At 40.0% G+C, this 22,017-nt stretch overlaps 1 protein-coding gene across 2 annotated transcripts in view; it reads right to left on the bottom strand.

The window, feature by feature from the left end:
- Nucleotides 1-763: 763 nt before the first annotated feature.
- The window catches only part of LOC103727363 (glutathione S-transferase), a 33,109-nt gene continuing 11,855 nt past the window's right edge, over nt 764-22,017 (bottom strand). For both annotated transcript variants that reach the window (XM_029559744.1, XM_008825204.3), the window contains exons 2-7: nt 17,208-17,306; nt 11,888-11,939; nt 10,182-10,314; nt 6,731-6,872; nt 2,930-3,061; nt 764-1,121 (exon numbers count right to left, since the gene is read on the bottom strand). In XM_029559744.1, coding sequence (XP_029415604.1) covers nt 951-1,121; nt 2,930-3,061; nt 6,731-6,872; nt 10,182-10,314; nt 11,888-11,939; nt 17,208-17,294 — 717 coding nt within the window. In that variant the 5' untranslated portion in view covers nt 17,295-17,306 and the 3' untranslated portion in view covers nt 764-950. The remainder of the gene's footprint in view (nt 1,122-2,929; nt 3,062-6,730; nt 6,873-10,181; nt 10,315-11,887; nt 11,940-17,207; nt 17,307-22,017) is intronic.

Consider the following 22,017-nt stretch of genomic DNA (forward strand, 5'->3'; position numbering starts at 1 on the left):
ATTAATGCCAGGTGTGCAAGAGACATTGTTAACCACAAACAAGACTGAAAATGGCAAATGGTGTGCTTTCCTGCCTACTGCCAAGGTCAGCAACAGCTTCTACTCAGGTGATGACCATGAAGCTGAAGCAAAAGCTAATTGTGTAGCTAATTGTAAAAATGTGCACTCTATCTGTGAGATATGCCAGTGATGGAAACTTTAAAAGGTAGTTGATGCTGTGCTATGTCCTGGACTTTTCCCCAAAGGCGGGGAAAGTGAATGATGGTGGTGTTTGTGATTTTCTTATTGTTGTGTTTTGTTTTTTAAATCTTTTGGGACTGGAGAGATGACTCAGAGGTTAAGAGCACTTGCTGCACTTGTGGAGGACTTTTGTTAGGTTCCCAAGATCCGTGTCGGACAGCTCACAACCACTTGTAACTCCAGTTCCAGGGAGAGCTGATGGCTCTGACCTCCCACACATAATCAAAAATAAAATAAAGCTAAAATGTTTTAATCTTTGAGGGCCAGCAAGATGGCTCAGCAGTTAAAGGCACTCACTACCAAGCTTGATGACCTCAGTTCAATTTCTGGAGCCCACAAGATAGGAGAGCACTGACTCTCAGAAGTTACCTGTGATTTCCACATGTGCTCTGTGGCAACTACATTTACACACACACACACACACACTACATAAATAAATCTAATAAAAATATTTTTCATCTATTATATATGATTTTACTCTTTTGCACTATGTAGGAAACAGGGATTTTTACTCATGTCTGACTCATTTGTATCAGGACATTTTATTTCAAACAGTAGAGGGGTTTTCTGATTTACAGATAAGTTCTCAGTAGTTTATTTCCCTATACAATTGTTATTTCTTAATTAACATGGCCTTAGGACTTTCTTCTGGTCATTGATACAAATGTAATGTGAGGTTATTTGCTGAGCTACTTAGACCTCTGTATCTGTTAATACTCAGCTACAATAGTGCTCATATTTTTAAGAAACAGGCCATGTTCAAATCTGAATACATCCTTCGCAGTCTGAATGGACTCCTCATCCAGGGGAGGCTTCCTCTGGCTTCCAACTTGGAGAAATCTGTTAATTGTGGGGATGTGGCTGATTCTGACCTTGAATTCCTAAAACGTGAAAGGTCATAATCCATGAGAGAAGAATGTAGCAAAATAAAATAGCAATGAGGCACAAATGAGAAAAAAGTAGGAAGTTTGTACTCTTCACCGTGAGTAGAGATGGGGATAAATGGTACTTTCACACAGTATATAGCATTGCCAAGTGATGCGGCCCTTGTAGAATATATTAAGAACAAAAAAAGTGAGACTCAGGAGTTAAGAGCACTGACTGCTCTTGCAGAGGACCCGGGTTTGGTTCCCAGCACCCACATGGCAGCTAATAATTGTACATAACTCCAGTTCCAGGGGATCGGATGCCCTCTCCTGACCTCCATGGGCATTGCATGACACAGGTGTATCTGCTTACATGCAGGCAATACACTCCTACACATAAAAATTAAAATAATAAAATATTTTTAAAAACAACAAAAGTGTTCATAGGATATAACCAATTGATTTCATTTTTTTTTTTGGTCCTTTTGAGACAGGGTCTCCCTGTAGCCCCAGCTGTCCTGGAACTCACTATGTAGGCCAGGCTGGCCTTGAACTCACAGAGATCCACCTGCCTCTGCCTCCCAAGTGCTGGGATTAAAGGCGTGCACACCACGCCCGGCTTTGATCTCATTTTTTTTTTATTCATAACCGAATGCCTTAAATGTGGAAACCCATGCCCACATGATGCTGTTGACACAGTTTTTACAGCAGCAAACGTTAAGAAGAGGCCCTCATTTTCTGCCATCAGCATTTTTCATATTGTTATGCAATCTTTGAAAACAATTTCAAGTGGCTACATAAATTATACAATGGATGAATTCCCGTTTGTGTAGACAATTCTCAGACATCAGATGCATGTGACATTCATTATTGTGACTTTCACCACTTAAAATTAGCACAATAACTAGCCCATTATATGATCAGGAAATTTTTTTAAAATACATAATGGACAACACTGTATAAACATGAGGTAGACTGAATAGCAATTCCAAAACAGTTTATAATGTGATAAGAGGTGGAAAATTGAAGCTTCAGAATTGCCATAGCTCATGTTACACTTAAGTATAGTTTTAAATTTATAAAGGAATCCACTCATCTAGAAAAGTTTGAGAACTTTAGCTGTGGGGTTAGATAGACAAAGTTTGAGTCCCAGTCCTTCCAATGCACACTATAGAAGTTATTTAACCTCCAAGTCTCATCTGTTTACTTGAGGATGGACTAAAAGAATTGAGTAAATGTGTGCTTGGTTCTTGGTACCATGGATGGCATGAGTTTTAACAGTGGTTACAGTTGTTGCTAAATAATGACTGTGCTTGTATAATACTATTGTGTTTCCCTACCCTCACTCCCAGAGGAAGAACACAACTTAGGTGTTTTGTTTGTTTATCTGAGAAAGGTCTTTCACCTATGTAGCTCAGGCTGACCTTGAACTGATGGTCCTGCAGTCTCATTCTTTACAGTGCTGTAATTACTGATGTGTACCACTGCACCGGCTTAGGAAGAAACTTTATTGAAGTTCTACTATATCCCAGGCAAAGGCTTTAAGACTCAAGCTCTGCAAAATCCTCCCTCAGCCCTCGGCTGGTCCAGGTGATCGTCATCTGATTTCTTATGTTTTTTAACTTACCATGTTCTATGGAAGGTAACTGCCTATGTGCTTGTTTTCCAGAGTAGGTGTTTAATGAAGGCATCTTGATAGTTCTAGCATGGTTCTTAGCATAAAGAAGTAAATTCTTAAATAGTGATGGATGGCTGACTGAAGGAATACAGAAATGACACATTCATTCTGCCTGAAGTCCTTGGGAGCTGTTGGATAGCATTACCTGCAGCAGAGGGAAGCCTGAGAGCACACTAGCCTTGCATTCTTCAGTCATCAAGATGACTTCAAGAAGTTGTATGTCAGCCCAGCTCAGCCGATTGCCCACAAGAAAATCTTGCCCATGGTCTCTTAGAGCCTGTATGATGGTTGAGATGGAGAGGATAGAGGGTTAGACCCACTCCTAACACATAAAGTGATTTTAGTTGGACCTGGTTATTATCCTGTCCTCTCCCACTGGCTAGCAGTATGTGCTTAAGCCCCAACTTAGCTCTCAGGGCTTTAGCTCATCTGGCAGAAATGGATGCGCTTAGACCCTCAAGTTAGCTGAACACATGCAACAGTTTACACTCATGAGTCTTTGCTTCCTTTTCATCTCCACTTGTGGTGGTCTGAATGAGAATGTCCCCTATAGCACCAAGTATTGAACATTTTGACCCCAGCTGGTGGTGCTGTTTGGGGACATCTTCAAAGTGCGTGTTGGTGCTCTGTCCTCACACCATCTCTAGGCAGTCTCCTTAGCCGTGCCGCTCCTTAAAGGTACTTTGTGTGCAGGGAGAAGGTCCCCCTCACGGGGATCCAAACCTAATTTTTTAAAATTATTTATTTAATAACCACATAATTAGAAAAAGCATTTCATTACAACAGCACTGACATATTCAATAACAATTTTCAGAGCTAAGATGCATCTCTTTCAAAATTGGCTGTAAATTTTTAGGTTTACAGTCCAGTTAATACAGTTATAAAATATTGTATTCAGTATAAACCATATAAGACATAAAATTAAATGACGTTTTAACCTTTAAAAAAGATCTCAATTTCATTATTAAAATACACAGTTTCATACAGAAAAATTCATTTTTAATGCAATTGATGCTAAGGTGTTTGCACATGCGTGTCTGATCTCTAGATATCTGATTATTACTAGTCACAGTCAGTTACTTTCTGAGCTCCTTGGCATCTGAGCATGGATATAAAGTCATCAGATGGATTTCAATGGTAATGCCAAACCTAATTTTTATTAGCAAAGTTTTCTTTTAATACGGCTATGTTATGGGCAATTTTGATGTAGATTGATTGGATATAAAAATGGAAAATGGAAAATGGAATAGGTTTCACTAATCTATATTCTAACATAAAAGTTTATGTTCTTATACTTGGGTATGTGATTAGGATTTACAGAGATGTGACTGCATATGTTGGCTTTTATCACTTGTTTGACATTAGTTATTTAGATTAAGTTATGATTTCCTCATCTATAAATGGAATGGTTAATACCTCTTCATGGCTATTAAAAGGTAATGCTTGCAATGACCCCACAGAGGGGAGCCATTATTATTACTGGTGTTGTTTTTAAATTTTTTTACTTCTTTTTATTTTATGTGTATGAGTGCTTTGTCTGCATATATATATATATATACATATATATACATATATATATATGCACCTGTATCATGTGATACCCATGGAGGCCAGAAGAGAGCATCAGATCTCCTGGAACTGGAGTTACAGACAGTTTTTAGCCCTCGTGTGGGTGTTGGGAATTGGACCCAGGTCCTCTGGAAGCAGAGCCAGTGGTCTTAACCACTGAACTATGTCTCCAACTCCCTGCATTGATTTTAGAAATACTGACATTGTGGGGCTGGAGAAATGACTCAGCGGTTAAGAGCACTGGCTGTTCTTGCAATGGACCCATTTGATCCCCAGCACCCACATGATTGCTAACAATCATCCATAACTCTAGTTCCAGGGGAAGCCGATGCCTTCTTCTGACTTCCTCAGGCATTGTATGACACAGGTGCACTTACATACATGCAGGCAAAATACTCATACACATAAAATAAAAATTATAGATAAAAAAGAAATACTGATTATTATTTTTAGTTATGAGAGAAGTCTCTATGTTTCATGGTATTATAGGGGGAAAAAAACTTTAGTCATTAGAAATTGTAGTGTTGGGTTGAGGATATAGCCTTGCATGCATGAGGCCCTGGATTTGATCCTGGGCACCACAAAAAGAAAGAAAAAAGAAAAATGAAATAGTGGTGTTAAATGCCTATGCTATTGATATTGTTTATACAATTATAAGACAAAATATCTTATGTGTTAATTACATATGAATATATTATCTTTTAAGTACTTTTGAAGGAAATGAAATAGAGAAAAACTAGGGTTTGTAGTATTTGTAGTTTGGTCCATTTTGGAGCAAAGGGACTGAGAATTTAACTGTAATTAAGAGAAAATACAAGCTAGGAATTTAGAGTATCTGTAATTCATGCCAAATACTCAAGTATGGGTTAAATAATATGCATGACGTGATATGTTCATAAGTATATTTAAATGTATATATTAAATCATTCCATTACAACCATGTTATTCAACTCAGGAAGGACAATGACCCAGTATTACAGTAAGTTTTGAAGGTACACCTGGCTCCTTATTTCTTTTTTTTATCTCACTCTAAAGTTTTCATCACCCTTTCCTAAGTCTCTACGCATTGTAATGAACACACCTGGAAGTAAAGCCCTCATGCAACTGTTAAGACACCAACCCAGGTAGGTGCTGGGACCGCTGTTTTAAACGTTTGCTTAAGGCACAGACCTTTCAGGAATTCTTTTGCAAATATGAAAAATGAGGCTGGAGAGATGGCTTAGCAGTTAAGAACACTGACTGTTCTTGCAGAACACCCAGGTTTGAATCCCAGCACCGACATGGCAGCTAACAACTGTCTGTAACTCCGGTTCCAGGGGATCTGACAGCCTCTTCTGTCCTCCACAGGCATTGCACGGCACGGGTGCACTTACCTATATGCAGGCATAACACTCATACACATAAAATAAAAAAATATATAAAAAAAGAAAAATACAGAAACATAAAATGCAAAGCATTATTTTTTTAAAGTTCTATGACTTTGAATAGTGCATCAAATTCTGCTAACATTATAAACTGCTTTGAGCCCTGGTACTACCCACACATTTAAGAAATAATATTTATCCTCACTTCCCCAACTCTAATTAGCATGAGCTATCTCCTCTGGGACCTTGGTTATCAGGTTTTATTTTACTTCAGACTTCAATCGGGTAACTGAATTTCTATCAGCATCAAAACTACAAAGTGTTAGAATTATGTATGAAATCCCTTAAAAATATAATAAAATCCAGGGACTGGAGAGATGGCTCAACAGTTAAGAGCACTGGCTGCTCTTGTAGAGGACCCAGGTTCGATTCCCAGCACCCACATGGCAGCTAACAACCATCCGTAACTCTAGTTCCAGGGGAATCTGATGTTGTCTTCTGACTTCTGAGGGCATTACAAGGCACAGACGCACTTACACACATGCAGACAATACACCCATACACATAAAATAAAAATAATAAAATATTTAAAATATATATAATAAAATCCAGACAACCTTGGTTGGGTCTTGAGAGATGGCTCAGTAGTTAATAGTACTTGCTAATGGGGAGTAGAGTTAAAAATCCCAGCACCAACACAAGTGGGGCATCCCCCTAGACACCTGTAACCCCAGCTTCAAAAGAGGCAGAAACAGAAAGATCACTGAGGCTTGCTGGCTTCTAGCCTAACTGAGAAAACACGAGTCTCAGGTTCAGAGAAGAGACCCTGCCTCAAAGGAATAAGTGAAGAGAAATAAAGGAGGACACCTGACAAGATTTGTCCTTATATAAGGAAAAAATGTTAAGATTTCACAGAGGGTTTGGCAACTTTCATGCACCAAAAATATTCTGTTTTCAGTTTAGTTTGTTTTTCTCCTCCAAGCCACAAGGCAGAGTCGACAATCGTTGCTCACCTTTTCATAAACAGGGAAGAATCTTGTTGTGGCTCTTTGAAGGATATATTCAAGATTCATCTCCTTCTCGTCAGGCAGCGAGAGTGGAAAGTACATAATCATGTCGCTCAGGTCCCTCAAGCCTTCTACATACATGTCAATCCTACAAAACAGGTGATCATTTAAAGAGGTCCAATGAGAGGAATAGCATTGCATGGACTAATGCAATGACACATTTGATATTGCCTCGGTTTCACCTGCCTGATTATCAGGGATCCTTGTGGACTGTTGTTTCATGAGCTAAATACCAGCAAGATATTCCTTTTGGCATTAAATAAACTCAATCTGAAGCTGGGCATGGTAGCACATACCTCTAATCCCAGCACTCAGGAGGGAGAGACAAGCAGATCTCTGTGAGGTCAAGGTCAGCCTGGTCTGCATAATGAGTTACAGTCCAAGCTGGGCTACAGGGAAACCCTGCCTCATAAAAGGAATAAACAGATAGATAAATTAATAAATAATAACTCAATATGAAACCAGGTACTGTAGCACACACCTATAATCTGGACTCAGGAGGCTGAAGAAGGTCAATCCTGGGATACTAGCAAACCCTGTTCCTGTCCACCCCAGATTAATCTGGGAGCCAGGAAGAATTATAGCACCAAAATGTGTGAGCAATTATATGCATGTTCATATCAATTATGCAACACTACCAGTAATAAGACACAAACATTTGGCTGTTTAAATGTTATAACAGTGTGCTCATCCAGACTAACGCGTGGTCTGTATGGGAGAAGAGGCAACTCGGGATCTCTGTCTTTCCCAAAACCTCTCCATGAGAATCCAAGATTCTCAAGCATAGTCAGAACAGCATTTTTAAAAGGACATAAAATTTGCTCCACAAATTCCCATTGCTGCTATCCACAACTCGACTAGAATGAGTGGAAAAATGGCATCTCTGAGCGGGCACCAAGGCATAGGGAAAAGACCGTTGGGATGGATGTTGGATACCTCTGTCCTGATCTAAGGTGAGTCTGTAATCTTGTTGAACCACAGTGCCTCTAACCTTAACTAAGATATCAGTGAGTGCCTTGAAGATGATCTTTAATTCTTGCTGCTTCTGCCAAGTCTCATTCTTTCCTTGGACTGCAGTGGACCTTGGAGACTTTTGAGCAGTGAAAAACAGGGAAAGGATCCACTCAGGCTTCCACAGCCAGGTTATAAGAAATCCCATAGCTTCTACCACATTCTCCTGTAACAGTTACTCTAAAGGCAACTAGTTTCCATGTAAGAAATCCAGCCATATTGGAAATCTAAGGCTTTGAGGCAGCCTCATCTCACCAAATGGAGAATGTATGTGGAAAGAGCAAGACATACTCAACTACACCCATGGATGCAGATCCTCCAACCCAGGTGCCAGACATAGGAATAAATCACTTGTATGAGAGGCTCTAGGGACCACCCAGCTGAGCCATCAGCTCACAAAATTGTGCAAATAGTCTGTAGTGGGTTACCAAAAGAGTACCATTTTTCAAATTAAGGCTATTGTGGAATTGTGTAGGTGTAAGAGTTGAAAATATATGGGGGCTGGAGAGCTGGCTCCAGGCATTAAGAGCACTGGTTGCTCTTGCAGAGGACCCAGGTTTGATTCCCAGCACCCACATGGTGGCTAATAAAAATTTGTAATGTAACTCCAGTTCCAGGGGACCTGATGCCCTCTTCTAAGCTCCAAAGGTATTGCATGACATGGGTTCACTTACATACATGCAAGCAATACACTCATACACATAGAATAAAAATAATAAAATATTAAAAAACAAAAAGCTAAAAATATGTAATATTGCATATGAGCCTTTGTCATAGTGGCATGACATACCAATGAGATCACTATGAATAAATTACTGATTCACCTTCAGTTTGTAAACATTAGTTCTATAAAACAACAACATTAAAACCATTTTGCATTAAAATGAACCACAGCTCCTTAGAGAATGAACGAGTCCAGTTGTGGAGCAAGAGATACTCAAGATCTATCCAGACCACCAGGTTGCCCCACACAAGGAGTTGTCAAGAGCCATTATGGTAAGGTATTCCCAGGAGTCACTTGGCTCCCACCAGCCAGAGGCAGGACAATTTGAACACAAATGAGAATAATGGCTGAAATGAAACAGAATACATAAAAAATTACTTAAATGAATAGGTTCGTAATGGCACTAAAATAATAAATAATTGGTCACTGTTACAGCACACAGGTGAACCAGCTCATTATATGGAAAACAGGTAAACAAAGACACCAATTCTATCTTTCTTATAGGACTCTGTACCTCCATATACTAGAGAGGAGGTGAGGGGAAATCATTTTTAAGATAATTATTCCAAATAATAAATGGAAGGAATGATAACATTAAATACCTACAGCTACTAATATCATGAAAGACAGGTAACCAGGCATTTGTGCTTCTTCATATAGAAACAGTAATGAAGTGGTCTTGTAACACTCCGTAGAACCTAAGTCTGATAATTCCTCTAAGTCCAACTAGTGGTTTATCAAAATACTGAAATAGGGGAACATGATAGACTGCACTGCAGGGGTGCTACCAGTAGAAAATTAGCAAAAAGTACTAGAAAATGAAAGTGCTTACAGTTAATAGTATTGTAAGATCATTCTAAAAATTTGTTCTGCATTAATTTTTAGACATTTATAAAAATTCATTTTGAAATAAAACAATGCCTTAGGCAACAACAGATTTATTTTAAATGCATCTCATTTAGTATAATTGGAATATCTTTTTCCTTCCTGAACAATGTTTGTCCAAATCCATGCAATAATTTTCAGTTTAGGGTTCTTACTTTAAACTCCAGGAAAGCAGGCCACTTGAAAGAGCCACCAATCACAGAAAGCCATCGTGCATGCACAAAAGAATTAGCTGGTGTCTGGGAAGCTAAGGAAGCTAGCTGGTATGAACAGACATTTGATGAGATGGTTTCCTACAACTACTTCCAGAATCAGTTTTTACAGTTAGGTGAGCCCCACCCCCCACCCCCATCCCCACTCCCAGAAAAACTTCTGAACCGGTGTTCTTGTGACTTATTCCTATGTACTTTTCCTACCTAGTAGAGCTAAACACATATTGATAAGAAAGTAGCTAGCTTCCTTTAATAGTAAAAGCTAAATGTACAATGAGAAAATTTAAACTGTAGGAATTATCCATAAATGTTTGATTGTTGTGGGGAAATGTTATGTAATAGGGGTTATTATACTATTCCCTCATTTGATAGTTATATTTTTCCATAGTAAAAGGTCAAAATGCAAAAATGAGTTTTCTATCAGTCTACCAAGAACTATTAGATAGATAGATAGATAGATAGATAGATAGATAGATAGATAGATAGATAGATAGATAGATAGATATCTCCCCTAATGGAGCTAAATATTTAATGTTCTGGGATTTTTAAGAAGTGGGTTTTGTACCAGGCTTGTTCTTTCAGGTTCCTTCCGTACAAGTCATACTTTGCAGCTATGTATCTTAAAATGGCTCTGGTTTGTACCAAATTCATTCCATCAATTTCCACCATGGGCACTTGTTCATACATCAGGGTTCCACCTTAAAATGCACAAGGGGAAACTGGATTATTTATTGTTCTTGAAAACAGTAACTAAATTTCCTTTCATTCTAAAGATACTACAAAATACGATGATATAATCCAATAGCATTTATCAAGATATTTTTAGAAACTAAGAGGTGAAAGATGCATGCATTCACCCACAAAATATATAGAGTATAAATTTAAAATGTGGATACAAAGCATTCCCTCTGGCCAGTGCTCCTTTTCTAATTCCTTAGTCTCCTTTCCCATGCCATACCACTAGTTTAAATCCTTTTTACCTTTGAACTACCAGAGTCCAGGTGGCCCGTCTCATTTTCCACTCTTCCCATCTGGTTGTTCTCCTGAAGTCATTCACTTCTGTTTAAAGATCTTCCCTTCATTCACTATTGTTTATCAGATAATATACATAACTATCGAACCTCACTCTGGAATTTAAAGCACTCCTTGAAATTTGCTTCTGTCTACCTTCTATATAGTCTTCCTCATCTCTCTCTAGTATATACCTTTCCCCTTCCATCTCTCCCTTCCCAGTGGGCTACCATCTGGGTGACAGTTCTTTATTTCTTCAACTTTCTCAGGATGCTTTGTAGCAAAACAATCATCTAAGAAATCACAGCTCATCATAAGGAATGGCAATGGTTTTATTAGAAAGGATCATCTCTATCTATCTATCTATCTATCTATCTATCTATCTATCTATCATCTATCACCGATTGATCAATCTTTCTATCTCCCTCTCCCCCCGCCATAAAAGCAAGGTGAGGCTTGCCCTGCACTCTTCCTATGTACCACCTTTGAAGTCCAGCCAGTTGGGCCAGTCTCCTCTCCATCATTTCAGGGTCTAACATGGAGCTGAATTGCACAAGGTACTTTCACATAGAGAACTTAGTATAAAAGAAGTTAGCCTGCACTGAGGAGGTAGAGGTAGGAGGATCAGGCATTCAAGATCATTCTGGGCTACAAGAGACCTTATGTCAAAAAGAAAGAAGGAAGAAAGAAAGAAAGAAAGAAAGAAAGAAAGAGAGAGAGAGAGAGGGAGGGAGGGAGGGAGGGAGGGAGGGGGAAGGAAGGGAAAGAAAGAAAGGAAGAAAGAAAAAGAAAGAAAGGAAGGAAGAAAGAAAGAAAAAGAAAGAAAGAAAGAGAAAGAAAGAGCTTTATGATGTGTTTTTATTGTACTACTCAAGAGGCAGAGGCAGGTGGCTTTCTGTGAGTTGAGGACAAGCTGATCTAGATAGCAAGTGCCAGGTCAGCTCAGGCTGCACAGTGAGATCCTGAAAAGTTAAGAAGAAAAGAAGAATGCGGTGTCATGAAGCTGGCAATTGCAGACAAGGAATTATCTATCATCTTAGGTGTGGGAAACAAAGGGCCAGAGCTGTCATTATTACAACCTAGAAGTTGAAGGCAGGGTTCCTTCTACTTGCAAGATTCGGGTGTGCCTTCCTTACAGAGAACTGAAATGCTGGTAGTTACTGCCTCTTTTAGAACATTAAAGAGAGGGGGACAGAAAGCATCCTCCATAGTAATGCCTGGTCTCAGGCAACATTGGGAGTTAAAAGGGGTTTATCTCACCTTGGATTAATTTCTCAAATTCTTCATGAGTTTCAAAAAGTTCTTCTTCAAACTAAAGAATGAAAGAATAAAAGAATGAAAGAATGAAAGACTCTGTTGCTACTAGCATATTTATTATTATTGCTGACATCATAGAAAAATTAAATAGAAGTAAAACGATACCCACCCACTAGAAAAATATTTTAGTACTATTTAGTAATATTTAAATAGTACTAGACTGAAGTGTGCGGTCACCTTCATTCCTGACCCCTGGAGACAAGATTAACCTGATCTCTGAACTCCAACAGCAGTTTTTACAGGTTCTAGGGAATTCTGTTACGTTTTCTCTTTCTTTTTCTTTTTTATTTTTTTAAAAGATTGATTTATTTTATGTGTATGAGTGCTTTGCCTGCGTGCATGTAAGTGCACCACATGTGTGCAATACCTATGGAGGCCAGAACAGGGCATCAAATCCCCCATAACTGGAGTTAAAGATGGTTGTTAGCTGTTATGTGGGTGCTGGGAACCAAAGCTGGGTCCTCCACACGAGCAGCTAGAGTTCTTAACCATTCAGACATCTCTCTAGCAACATTTTAAAATTTATTATTTATTTTATTTGTTTGTCTGTTTTGAGACAGGGTCCCCTTGTAGCCCCAGCTAGTCTAGAACTCACTATGTAAACTAGGCTGGCCTCAATCTCACAGAGATCCACTTGTGTCTGCCTCCTGAGTCCTGGGATTAAAGGTGTGCACCACCACACCCAGCCTACTTTTTAAGACAATAAAAACAGACGCAAACCTCTAGTTTCTCATTTACTTAAAAACTTTATCAATATTTTTACACAAGTTATAGAACTCATTGTAGAAATTTTGAAAATATAAGCTAAAAGAATTTAGGTTTTAGTGGCCATGTCTCTAAACATGAACAGGTGTTTAATAGACTGATTCTCTTATGTCTGCCTTTCTTTCCTTCTGTTTGTGGTGTTGGGCATTGAACCTAGAGCCTTGAGTGTGCTAAGCAAGTCCTCTACCGCTGAGCTATATCCCCACTCCTTTAATAAATATAACTGTACCACTCAAAAAAGTAGAATTCAGAGGCTGGGGAGATGACTTAGTGGGTGAAATCTTGCTTCTCAAGCAGGAGGACCTGAGTTCCGATCCCCAGTACTCATGTAAAAGCTGGACATGGCAGTATATACCTGGACCCCAGCCCTGGGGGAAGAACCTAGGGGCTCTCTGGACAGCGACCCTAGCTCAAATGGTGAACTCCAGGTTCAGTGACAGATCCTTTCCCAAACATTAGAGTGGAGAGCAATAGGAAAGAATACCTACATTCACACACATGCATACATCACACACACACACACACACGCATACACCGCACATACATGCATGCACATACACACGTAAAGTAGAAGTTGGACACTTGCTACATCTACAAGGAATGCTCTCACTGGGTGGAATATCGACATGTACGTGTGTGGATGACTCTTCTTTATTCTCCTTTGCTCTCTGGTTTAATAAAACAGTTCTCTTTAGGTGTGCTTAGCAGTCTCTGTACCAAGTGCCGTGTGGCCAAGTGTTCTACCTCTCTGCCCCTTTCCATGCTCCCAAAACATGCTTGGTTCCAGTAGAATTAGTAGTTTCTTTCTCTCTCTCTCTCTCTCTCTCTCTCTCTCTCTCTCTCTCTCTCTCTCTTCCTCTCTCTCTCCCTCCCTCCAAAAAAGAAAAAGAAAAAGAAAAGCAAAAAAAAGAAACAAACAGAAACACATGATCAATGGCAACAGCAGCCATAATGTTAGAGTCTCTCTTTCGTGTACCTTTATTTGATGCATAGGAAGCCCAGACAGGCCACGACTTACCTAAATCCTTCAGCTAAAGGGTGGAAGAAGAGAAATAAAAGAGCTTCCTGTGCACGCTCATTACATTTCAACTATTGTCATCTTAGTAAATTTTTCTAAAAATAGTATCAGTTAAAGAATCCATATTCCAAACGTGACACCAAATATGAGAATACAGAGAACTTTTTCCATCCTTTCAACATTGCCTACAATTTCATTTATTATTTAAAAGAACCATTTGCTTATGATTTTAATTTCTCTTAGAATTTCTCAGAAGAACTCTAGTTTGCCCAGACTCTGATAGGAACTCCACGGGGAGTGCAACACCAAATTCTAACAAGGGTGTTACTAGGCTAACAACTGGTAACCTCCCTGGGAAGACCTGGAGAAGAGGATCTGGGTCACATGGAGCTTTCTTGGGTCTTTTGATGCCTCCCAGTGTTTTGGACTCATAGCTTGTCAGAGTTAGAAGGAAATTCTGTCGTTCATATTCACCTTCATTTGAATTTTCCTTGTGAGGTCCTGAAAAGCTAACTAATCATGCCATAGGATGCTGCGGGTGTAGCTGTGCTTTGTTTTGGAGGCCCTGTCAGTATCAGGGGATCCTTCATGATGGGGGCCTGAGTGGGGCTGCATGGGAGAGAAGCAGGGCAGCCTGCTGTTTTATAGTTCTGGGTGTGGGTGTGAAACAGGATGGGGTAGATCCAAGTGTCCTTGGCTCCATGCTCTCTGCGCGATTTCTCAATAGATTTAGATCAAGTTTTGCAAGTTCATCCAGAAAAGGGTTTCCCACTTGAGCTTTATTTTTTAGCAGTGTGTTTTTATCCATGTTATCTTTTGCCTCCCTGTGAGAGGATGTGTGTTGGGCACAGCAGGGCCTCCAAAAATGAAGCACAGCCATGTCAGCAGACATGCATCCTATGACATGGTTACTTAACTTCTCAGGACCTCTGCTGTGTAGACTTGTCCTCTGCCTGGCAAGCTAGGCTGGAAAGTAGAGGGCAGATGCCTTCTTCTCCAGCTGGGATTTACACATTTGCTTCAATCACCACAAACTAATTTGACTATAGACACTCTGTAGGAGGGGAGGGCAGATAGAGTCAGTCATGCCTTCCATCCAACCACCGGGCCTAAGTGGTACATGGGAGAGAGACTAAGGATGGGGATGGGGAAGCCGAGGAGAGGTGGTAGTCTTCATCCTCTTGGGTCGCCACTGGAATGTCAGCAGCAATGTAGGAAGGAAGCCCACGTGTGCCCACATCTTTGTAAGTAACCCCATACCCACCCCTCCACCCCCTTCTCTGTAAGTAAGCCCAATAAAGTCTTTGGTTCTCCAAACTGTAGTTTGGAGGACTATTATCTCAGTTTGTCATAAGGGCGAAGGGAAGACAGAGCCAGAAGCTGCAAGCCAAGCTCACCTCCCAGAAGTAATTTTTAGTACAACCTCACAAGGAAAATTTGAATGAAGGTGAATATTGACCACAGAATTTCCTTCTAACTCTGACAGGCTATGAATCTAAAACAATGTGAGGAATCAAAAGAACTAAGAATGCTCCATGGGGCTCAGAAAGGAGGACCCACCATTGTTGTTTTGTAAAATGTTGCATTAGAAGAAATGACATGTTCTTGTATGGTTGATGCTTGGTTGGTGTTTATGTTGTGCATTTTTAACTTTGTTTTGGCAGGGTCTTATTATGTAGCAGATTGGCCTTGAACTTGAGATTCTTCTGCTTCTGCCTCTTAAGTACTTGAGTTTCCTCTCATTGAGTGGGCTTTTAGTCCAATCAGGTAGCTGTTGATTGTCCCCAAAATGAAAGTGCCACTACTGCACCAATTTCATATGCTGTGCTGGCCATTGATGTAGTTATTTGGTCTTTAAGCTAGTGTTGGACCATCTACTGATGTTTTCCCTCTGCACCTTCATAGTGTTCTCCAAAGCTTTGAGAGCTAGGGGAGAACACTCAAGTGTGGTACTGTAAACATAACCAAATACACATGGCTGGAGAAGTCATAGATCTTAGAGAAAACCCCAACAATGTCACATCCCTAGACTAATGTAATTTCTTATTATGTGCAAAATATATATCCTTATATTTACAGTCAAATATCTCAGTCACCACACATCAAAGAACCTTCTTTTATACCAGATGGAGACTATTATCAAGTACCACAATGGGTCACACACAGACATTGTAAATTTCCCAAGCCTAAGTGACACATCTACAATGCAACCTCTACACCTAAGGCTCACAGAGCATAGAACAGGGGTAAATAGGTCACTAATGAATTTCTCAATTCTCATTCATGAAATTCCCTCATGCAACAGAGGACCAGGAACTCAAAAGATCACAAATGGCCAAAGTATAAAGATTAAGAGTCTGCAGAATGCTGGTTCTTGGACAGGACTCCTATATTAAACTTCACCCACCCAGGGCTCAGGGAGCATTATGGAAGAGGGGGCAGAAAGACTGTAAGAGCCAGGGAGATACACAACCATATACAAATAGAGTCCTACAAGCTCCTGGGACCCTGCTCATATGAATCTACAGTGATGGTGTCAGCATACACAAGTGCCATGCAAACCCAAGCAGACAAAAACCCAGCATAGAACTGGGCAGATGGACAGCAGACCCCAATCTTAGCTGAAGAATATTTGTAACTTATTACTGCTGGGTGAGGAAGAGCTGATCTTCCTAAAGTGAGGGACTCTAGATAAGCTGACTAGACCTCAGTAGATGAAATTGTACTAAGGGACATCTGGGGACACTAACTTGACACAATAGACCTCAACACAAATGACAGAATGCATGAATTCCAGTGGTAGGGCTATAGGAGGTGTCAATGGGGATAGGGGTATAAAGATGATTAAGATTGATTGAGATATTCTGTATGAAATACACAAAAATTCAATAAAAACAATTTAAAAAGACCCATAAACAATGACACAGCAGTGGTACAAAACATATACACAGGTCAGTGGATCAGAATTGAGGCCCCAGATATAAGTCCACGCAGCTACAATTACCTGATTTTTTATGAAGATGCCCAAAATACACATTGAAAAAAGGACAGAATCATCAATAAATGATGCTAGAAAAACTGGATTTCAACATGCAGAAAAACGAAGCTAAATTCTTACCTCCTACCCTGTACAAAACTCAATTCCAAACGAATCAAGATCCTCAACATAAGAGCTGATATCCTAAAACTGCTAAAGAAAAAAGCAGGGAATAAGCTTCAACTTATTGGCATAGGCAAGGACTTTCTAAATATGAGTCCAGTAACACAGAAAATGAGATCTACAATCAACAAGCAGGAACTTATGAAACTAAAAAGTTTCTGTACAGCAAAAGAAACAGTGAAGTGAGCGAACAGACAGTTGGAAGAATGGGAGAAGGCCACACTTTTTGTTTGGGAAACATAAAGCATTCTCTAGAAGGTTCACTCAGTATGTATCCAATCAAGTGTTCGAAAATAGCATGATTCAATCAGGCATCTTACCTCTACTCCAGCTGCTGCCAGGAGCCACCGGATAGACTCCATTCTGCCCCTTCCATTGAAGTAGTGAAGCACAGGCTTCCCAGCCATGCTTAAGGATTCCTGAAAATCAAGAGAGAGAGAGACTGGCTACACCTGGAGGATGAACTTACAGGGCAGAAGCACAAGGTTGCTAAGAAAACTGTGACTCGGAACTTTGGCCCCCACACCAAGCTGCCCCTCTGCTCCAAGACTACCTTGTGTGCTCTGTTCCTTCCACCAGGGAAGGTTATCTTTACAAACTGGTTTCCAAATGTCTTGCAAAAGCCTAACTATATAACTGCTTTTAAAAAGAAGAATACAAGCCTAAGCAAGCCAGACAGATGAAGGGGATTCAAGAGTAAGACAGATGAGCTTCCCCTCCCAAGGCAGGTGGCAACGGTTGAGTGTTCCAACCTTTTAAATCTCCTTTTCAGTACAAATCAGTCTCCCTCCTCCTACCACGACAAGTCTACACTGGATAAACCGTGTGAATGGGAGGGTGGGATTGCTGGTAATTTTTGTTTTTCAAATTAATCTTGATAGTTTAATCACAGTAGTCTCTGAAGCCTAGAACCTCATGGAAAAAAGATTTTTAATGACTCATGAGTATTTTTAATCAAAAGTTCAGTTAGGCCAAAAGTGCCTTTTTATACTATCTTTTTCCTTGAAAAATAAAGATTACCTTTAAGAAACCACACTCATTTTAAAGAAATTAAAATAATACACAAGTCTAGATATTAAAAGTCTGACCCCAGTGCAACCTGTGAGGCTCAAGGGTATAAGAGACAGGCTTGGCGGGGTGATAGATACAGATCCTGAATGTTCAATGGCACCTTGAGGTGCCTGGACAGGAGCTGCCAGAAAGCAAGAAGGACTGTAGAAGAGGAGTATCATCCTTAGCAGTAGGAGAGTATTCATGGAATAAATGGGAACTGATTTATTTTGCAGCATGTCAACAAACTCACTTTCAAATCCAACAGTTCTAAATAAGAAAATCCCAGTAAAATAAATGTAGATAGCTTGTGAAAAAGTCACTATTTTTAAAATCCAGAATTGGAAAAAATGATTAGATGATTTAGAAATAATACTTGAGTAGTGTGAAAATCCAAAGGAAAATAGAATATTTAATAAGCCTATTGAAAAGTACATATATAACATAAATGAGAGTGCATGTATATAGCTGATGGTCATATAATAAAAAAATCACAGTGTCAGGCATGGGAAACCTCCCTTCAAACTGATATCCAGGGAAATCTGAGAGACTCTCAATATAATCCAGTCTATTGCAACAGCCCTTGATTGCCTCCAAGTACTTGAAGGTAAGACTCTGTTGCTGAAGACCCAACACATGTTGGACCCAGGACTTGGAGCAAGTGAACTGGAATTGCCCAAGAAGCCTCTTCCCCAAAGACTAGCTTTCAAAATACCAGAAGATACTATATAAGCATCCAAGGGAGAAAACCAGTCAATGATCCTACCCAGCTGTAAATCCTAGAACCACAACAATGACTAGCCCAAAGCCCAACAAATTCTCTCTATTGGTACAGTAGTGGCACTTTTATCTTGGAGGTAATCCAAGCTGTCTAATTGGACTTTAGGCAAGCTCAATGGGAGAGAACTCGTGTGTGATACTGTAAACATAGCCAAGCACACATGGCTAGAGAGGTCATAGGCCCCAGAAAAGAACCCACTTCTGTAACTTCCACAGACCAATGTAATTTCTTACTGTATTCTAAATATGTATCCTTATATTTACAGACAAATGTACCTCTCACCACTTATCAAAGAAGCTTGTTTTTGCAACTGATAGAAACTATTACAAAGTTCCACAACTGGTCAAAATGCAGAGGACAACTGTGAGGTGCCCAACTGTAAGTGACACAGCTACAATTCAGCCTCTACATTCAAGGCTCAGGGAATATCATAGAAGAGGGGGTGAAAAGAATGCAAGAGCCAGAGGGACAAGACACCTGGTGCTATTTAATGAACTCTAGACATGTTAGGGAAGCTGCACCAGTGAAATCTCCACAATATGGTAGTCTCATGAGATGTTTATAATGACAAAAACCAGTTGACCTGCGAAGATGCACAGGGGGAATATCTTGAGGTCCCACCTCAAGATGATGAGCTACAGGCAATCAATGGATGCTGAGAGAGGAAGAACCAGTTTTTTTTGAGGGACCTGAGAGGTTATCTGATCCCAAATGGATAACCTGAAACACGGGTATACATGAGCACCACTTAATGAACTCAGTGTGTAATATAATATTTATAAGTGTATGTATATATAACAATATATAATTAAAGAAGGAGATAGGAAGCTGACAGGGAGTGGGGAAACATGGTAGAAATTGGTGGGAAACTGGGAGAGGTAAAAATAATGCAATCTCATACTCAAGTTTGAAATTCTCAAAAATAAAAAATTTTAATATAATTATTTGTAACATGTTTTTACCATGACCTAAATCAACATATTTCTAACTTTCTTTCTAAAATCATCTAAAAATATTAGATTCAGGAAAATTGCACAGATTTCAATAAAGACTTCTTAGAATAAACAAGAAGTGATCTAGGCTAAAGGACTTTTCAATCTCATAAGCTCTTGAGATCTCTAAGAGATAGAACAGATGATGAATGATGAGTAATGGTTTGTGGTCCCTACCCATGGGTGGAGGGGCGGGGGAAGGAGCGTCTGGAAGAGGACGAAGCTGAGAACAGCAGGTGCCATTATCGCAGCAGTGGAGTAACTGGAGAGACAGTAATGGGAACAGGCAAAAGACTGGAAGTTGAGAGTTCTTAGGAAGAGCCAAATTAAAAGCTGTCACAATGGCAGCAACAAAGGAGACATGTCTTAAGATCCCCTAGTCAGGGAAGGCCTAGACACGTGACTTTAGAGTCCATCTCTGCTGGATGGAGTTAGAGAGCGCAGTTAAGCTATAATAGCTATTCTTATGTGTTCACTTGACTCAGCTAAAGGATGTTGCACAGCTACTAAGATATTTCTGGATGTGACTGTGAAGAGGGTTCTGAAAGCAGATAACATTGGAGTCAGCTATTCCCACTCTGTTGTCTCCCTGATCAGATGTGGAGCTCCACACATTTCTCCAGGCCCCTAACTCAATGGAGAGGGAGAAATGGGTCTTCTCACTCCTGTGTTCAAGACCAGGTGACCCTTCCATTCTCAGTCCTACATCCCTATGTTAACTCCACACACCCCTTCACTTGTATCTTCCAGATTCCTGCTGAACCTATGTTTGTTTGCTCCACATGCTAAACTAAAAGGATACAGCCCCAAAATTTCAAGGCATCCCTCTCCCCTCTGTGTTCTCTCCTTCTCTCTCTCTCTCTCTCTCTCTCTCTCTCTCTCTCTCTCTCATCTCTCCCCTGGGAAATGGCCTTATACTCATGGAAGTACCTTTCACCCAGAGTACAACACCATGCCAAGCTTTTACGGGGAGCTGGAAAGCACTCTAGTGACTGAGCCATCTCCCTAGCCCCTTCTCTAAAAAACTCTTTTGGTTCTGTGACCAAGTAAAGTATAAAGAGTGTCCACAACCAACACTTTTGGCAGTCATATGAGAATTTGGTGGACTCACTGCATGTGACCACACATTCCATGTTGGGCTTTGTTCTCTCTCTGTCTTGTGCACACCACAGTGTGCTTGCTATTGCTAAAAGACAGAGTCCCTGGCCCAGATCTCAGGTATGCTCTTCTCTTGCCCTCGACCTCTTATATAACCCAGGATTACTTTTGTGTTCGATACTAGAATTCCTCCCAAATTCCCCATGCACTGAGCCTAACTCTGGTCATGTTGGCATTTCTTGAGACCCTGACCAGTATTCCCTTAGGGGGCCTGGAGAGATGGCTCAGCTGTTAAGAGCAGTGACTGCTCTTACAGAGGACCTGGGTTCGGTTCCCAGCACCCACAACTGTCTGTAACTCTAGTTCCAGGGGATACGATGCCTTCTTCTGACCTCCACAGGCACTGCATGACACAGGTACACTCACATACATACAGGCAATACACTCATACACATAAAATAAAAATAAAATAAACCCTTAGGGATTCTTTATATAATTACAGCTGTATACATTATAGACTTTCTTTTGTTTCAAAATGATCTTTCAAAAGCACATTTTATGTAACACCCTTACTGACATATTCATATACTGTAATTGTCATTCCGCTAATGGATACCATTCACTGGTTTGACACATTCATAAAATTCTGCAAATAAGGACCCTCTGATTCCAGGGCACTTTTTCACCTTGAAAAAAAAAAAACTCATCTAAATGTTTTGGCAGTCACTCCCCTCCCCAGTCTCTCCAGCTGTAGGCAACCACTAATCTACTTACTGCTTGCTTGAATTTGAATGGCCTGGACTTTTCACACAGGCAAATCATATAATATAGGCACTTGTCTTATTTCTTTTATGTAACAGATTTTCAGTGTTAATCCATGTAGCATACTTCCTTGTATTGCTACAGAACGTTCTGTTCATCTATTCACTGGTTGATAGGTGCTTGATTTAGTTCCAGGTTTTGAATATTGTAAATATGCTGCTATAAGAAATTTTGAACGAGTATTAGGGAAGGTATATTTTCATTTATCTTGGCTATGTCCCTAGTAGAGGATTTTCTGGATCATTGGTAACTCGACTCAACTTTTTTATGAAGTTCCCACAATTCCATACAATTTATTTTTAATCAAGAAAGAAGACCACGTGCTTTGATGGTATGGGACCACTCTGGCTACTTTGACTCTTGATGAAATTCTTTAGGTAACCCCGT

The sequence above is a fragment of the Nannospalax galili genome, unplaced genomic scaffold (genome assembly GCF_000622305.1).
Source record: "Nannospalax galili isolate Female #2095 unplaced genomic scaffold, S.galili_v1.0 scaffold329, whole genome shotgun sequence".
Taxonomy (NCBI): Eukaryota; Metazoa; Chordata; class Mammalia; order Rodentia; family Spalacidae; genus Nannospalax; species Nannospalax galili.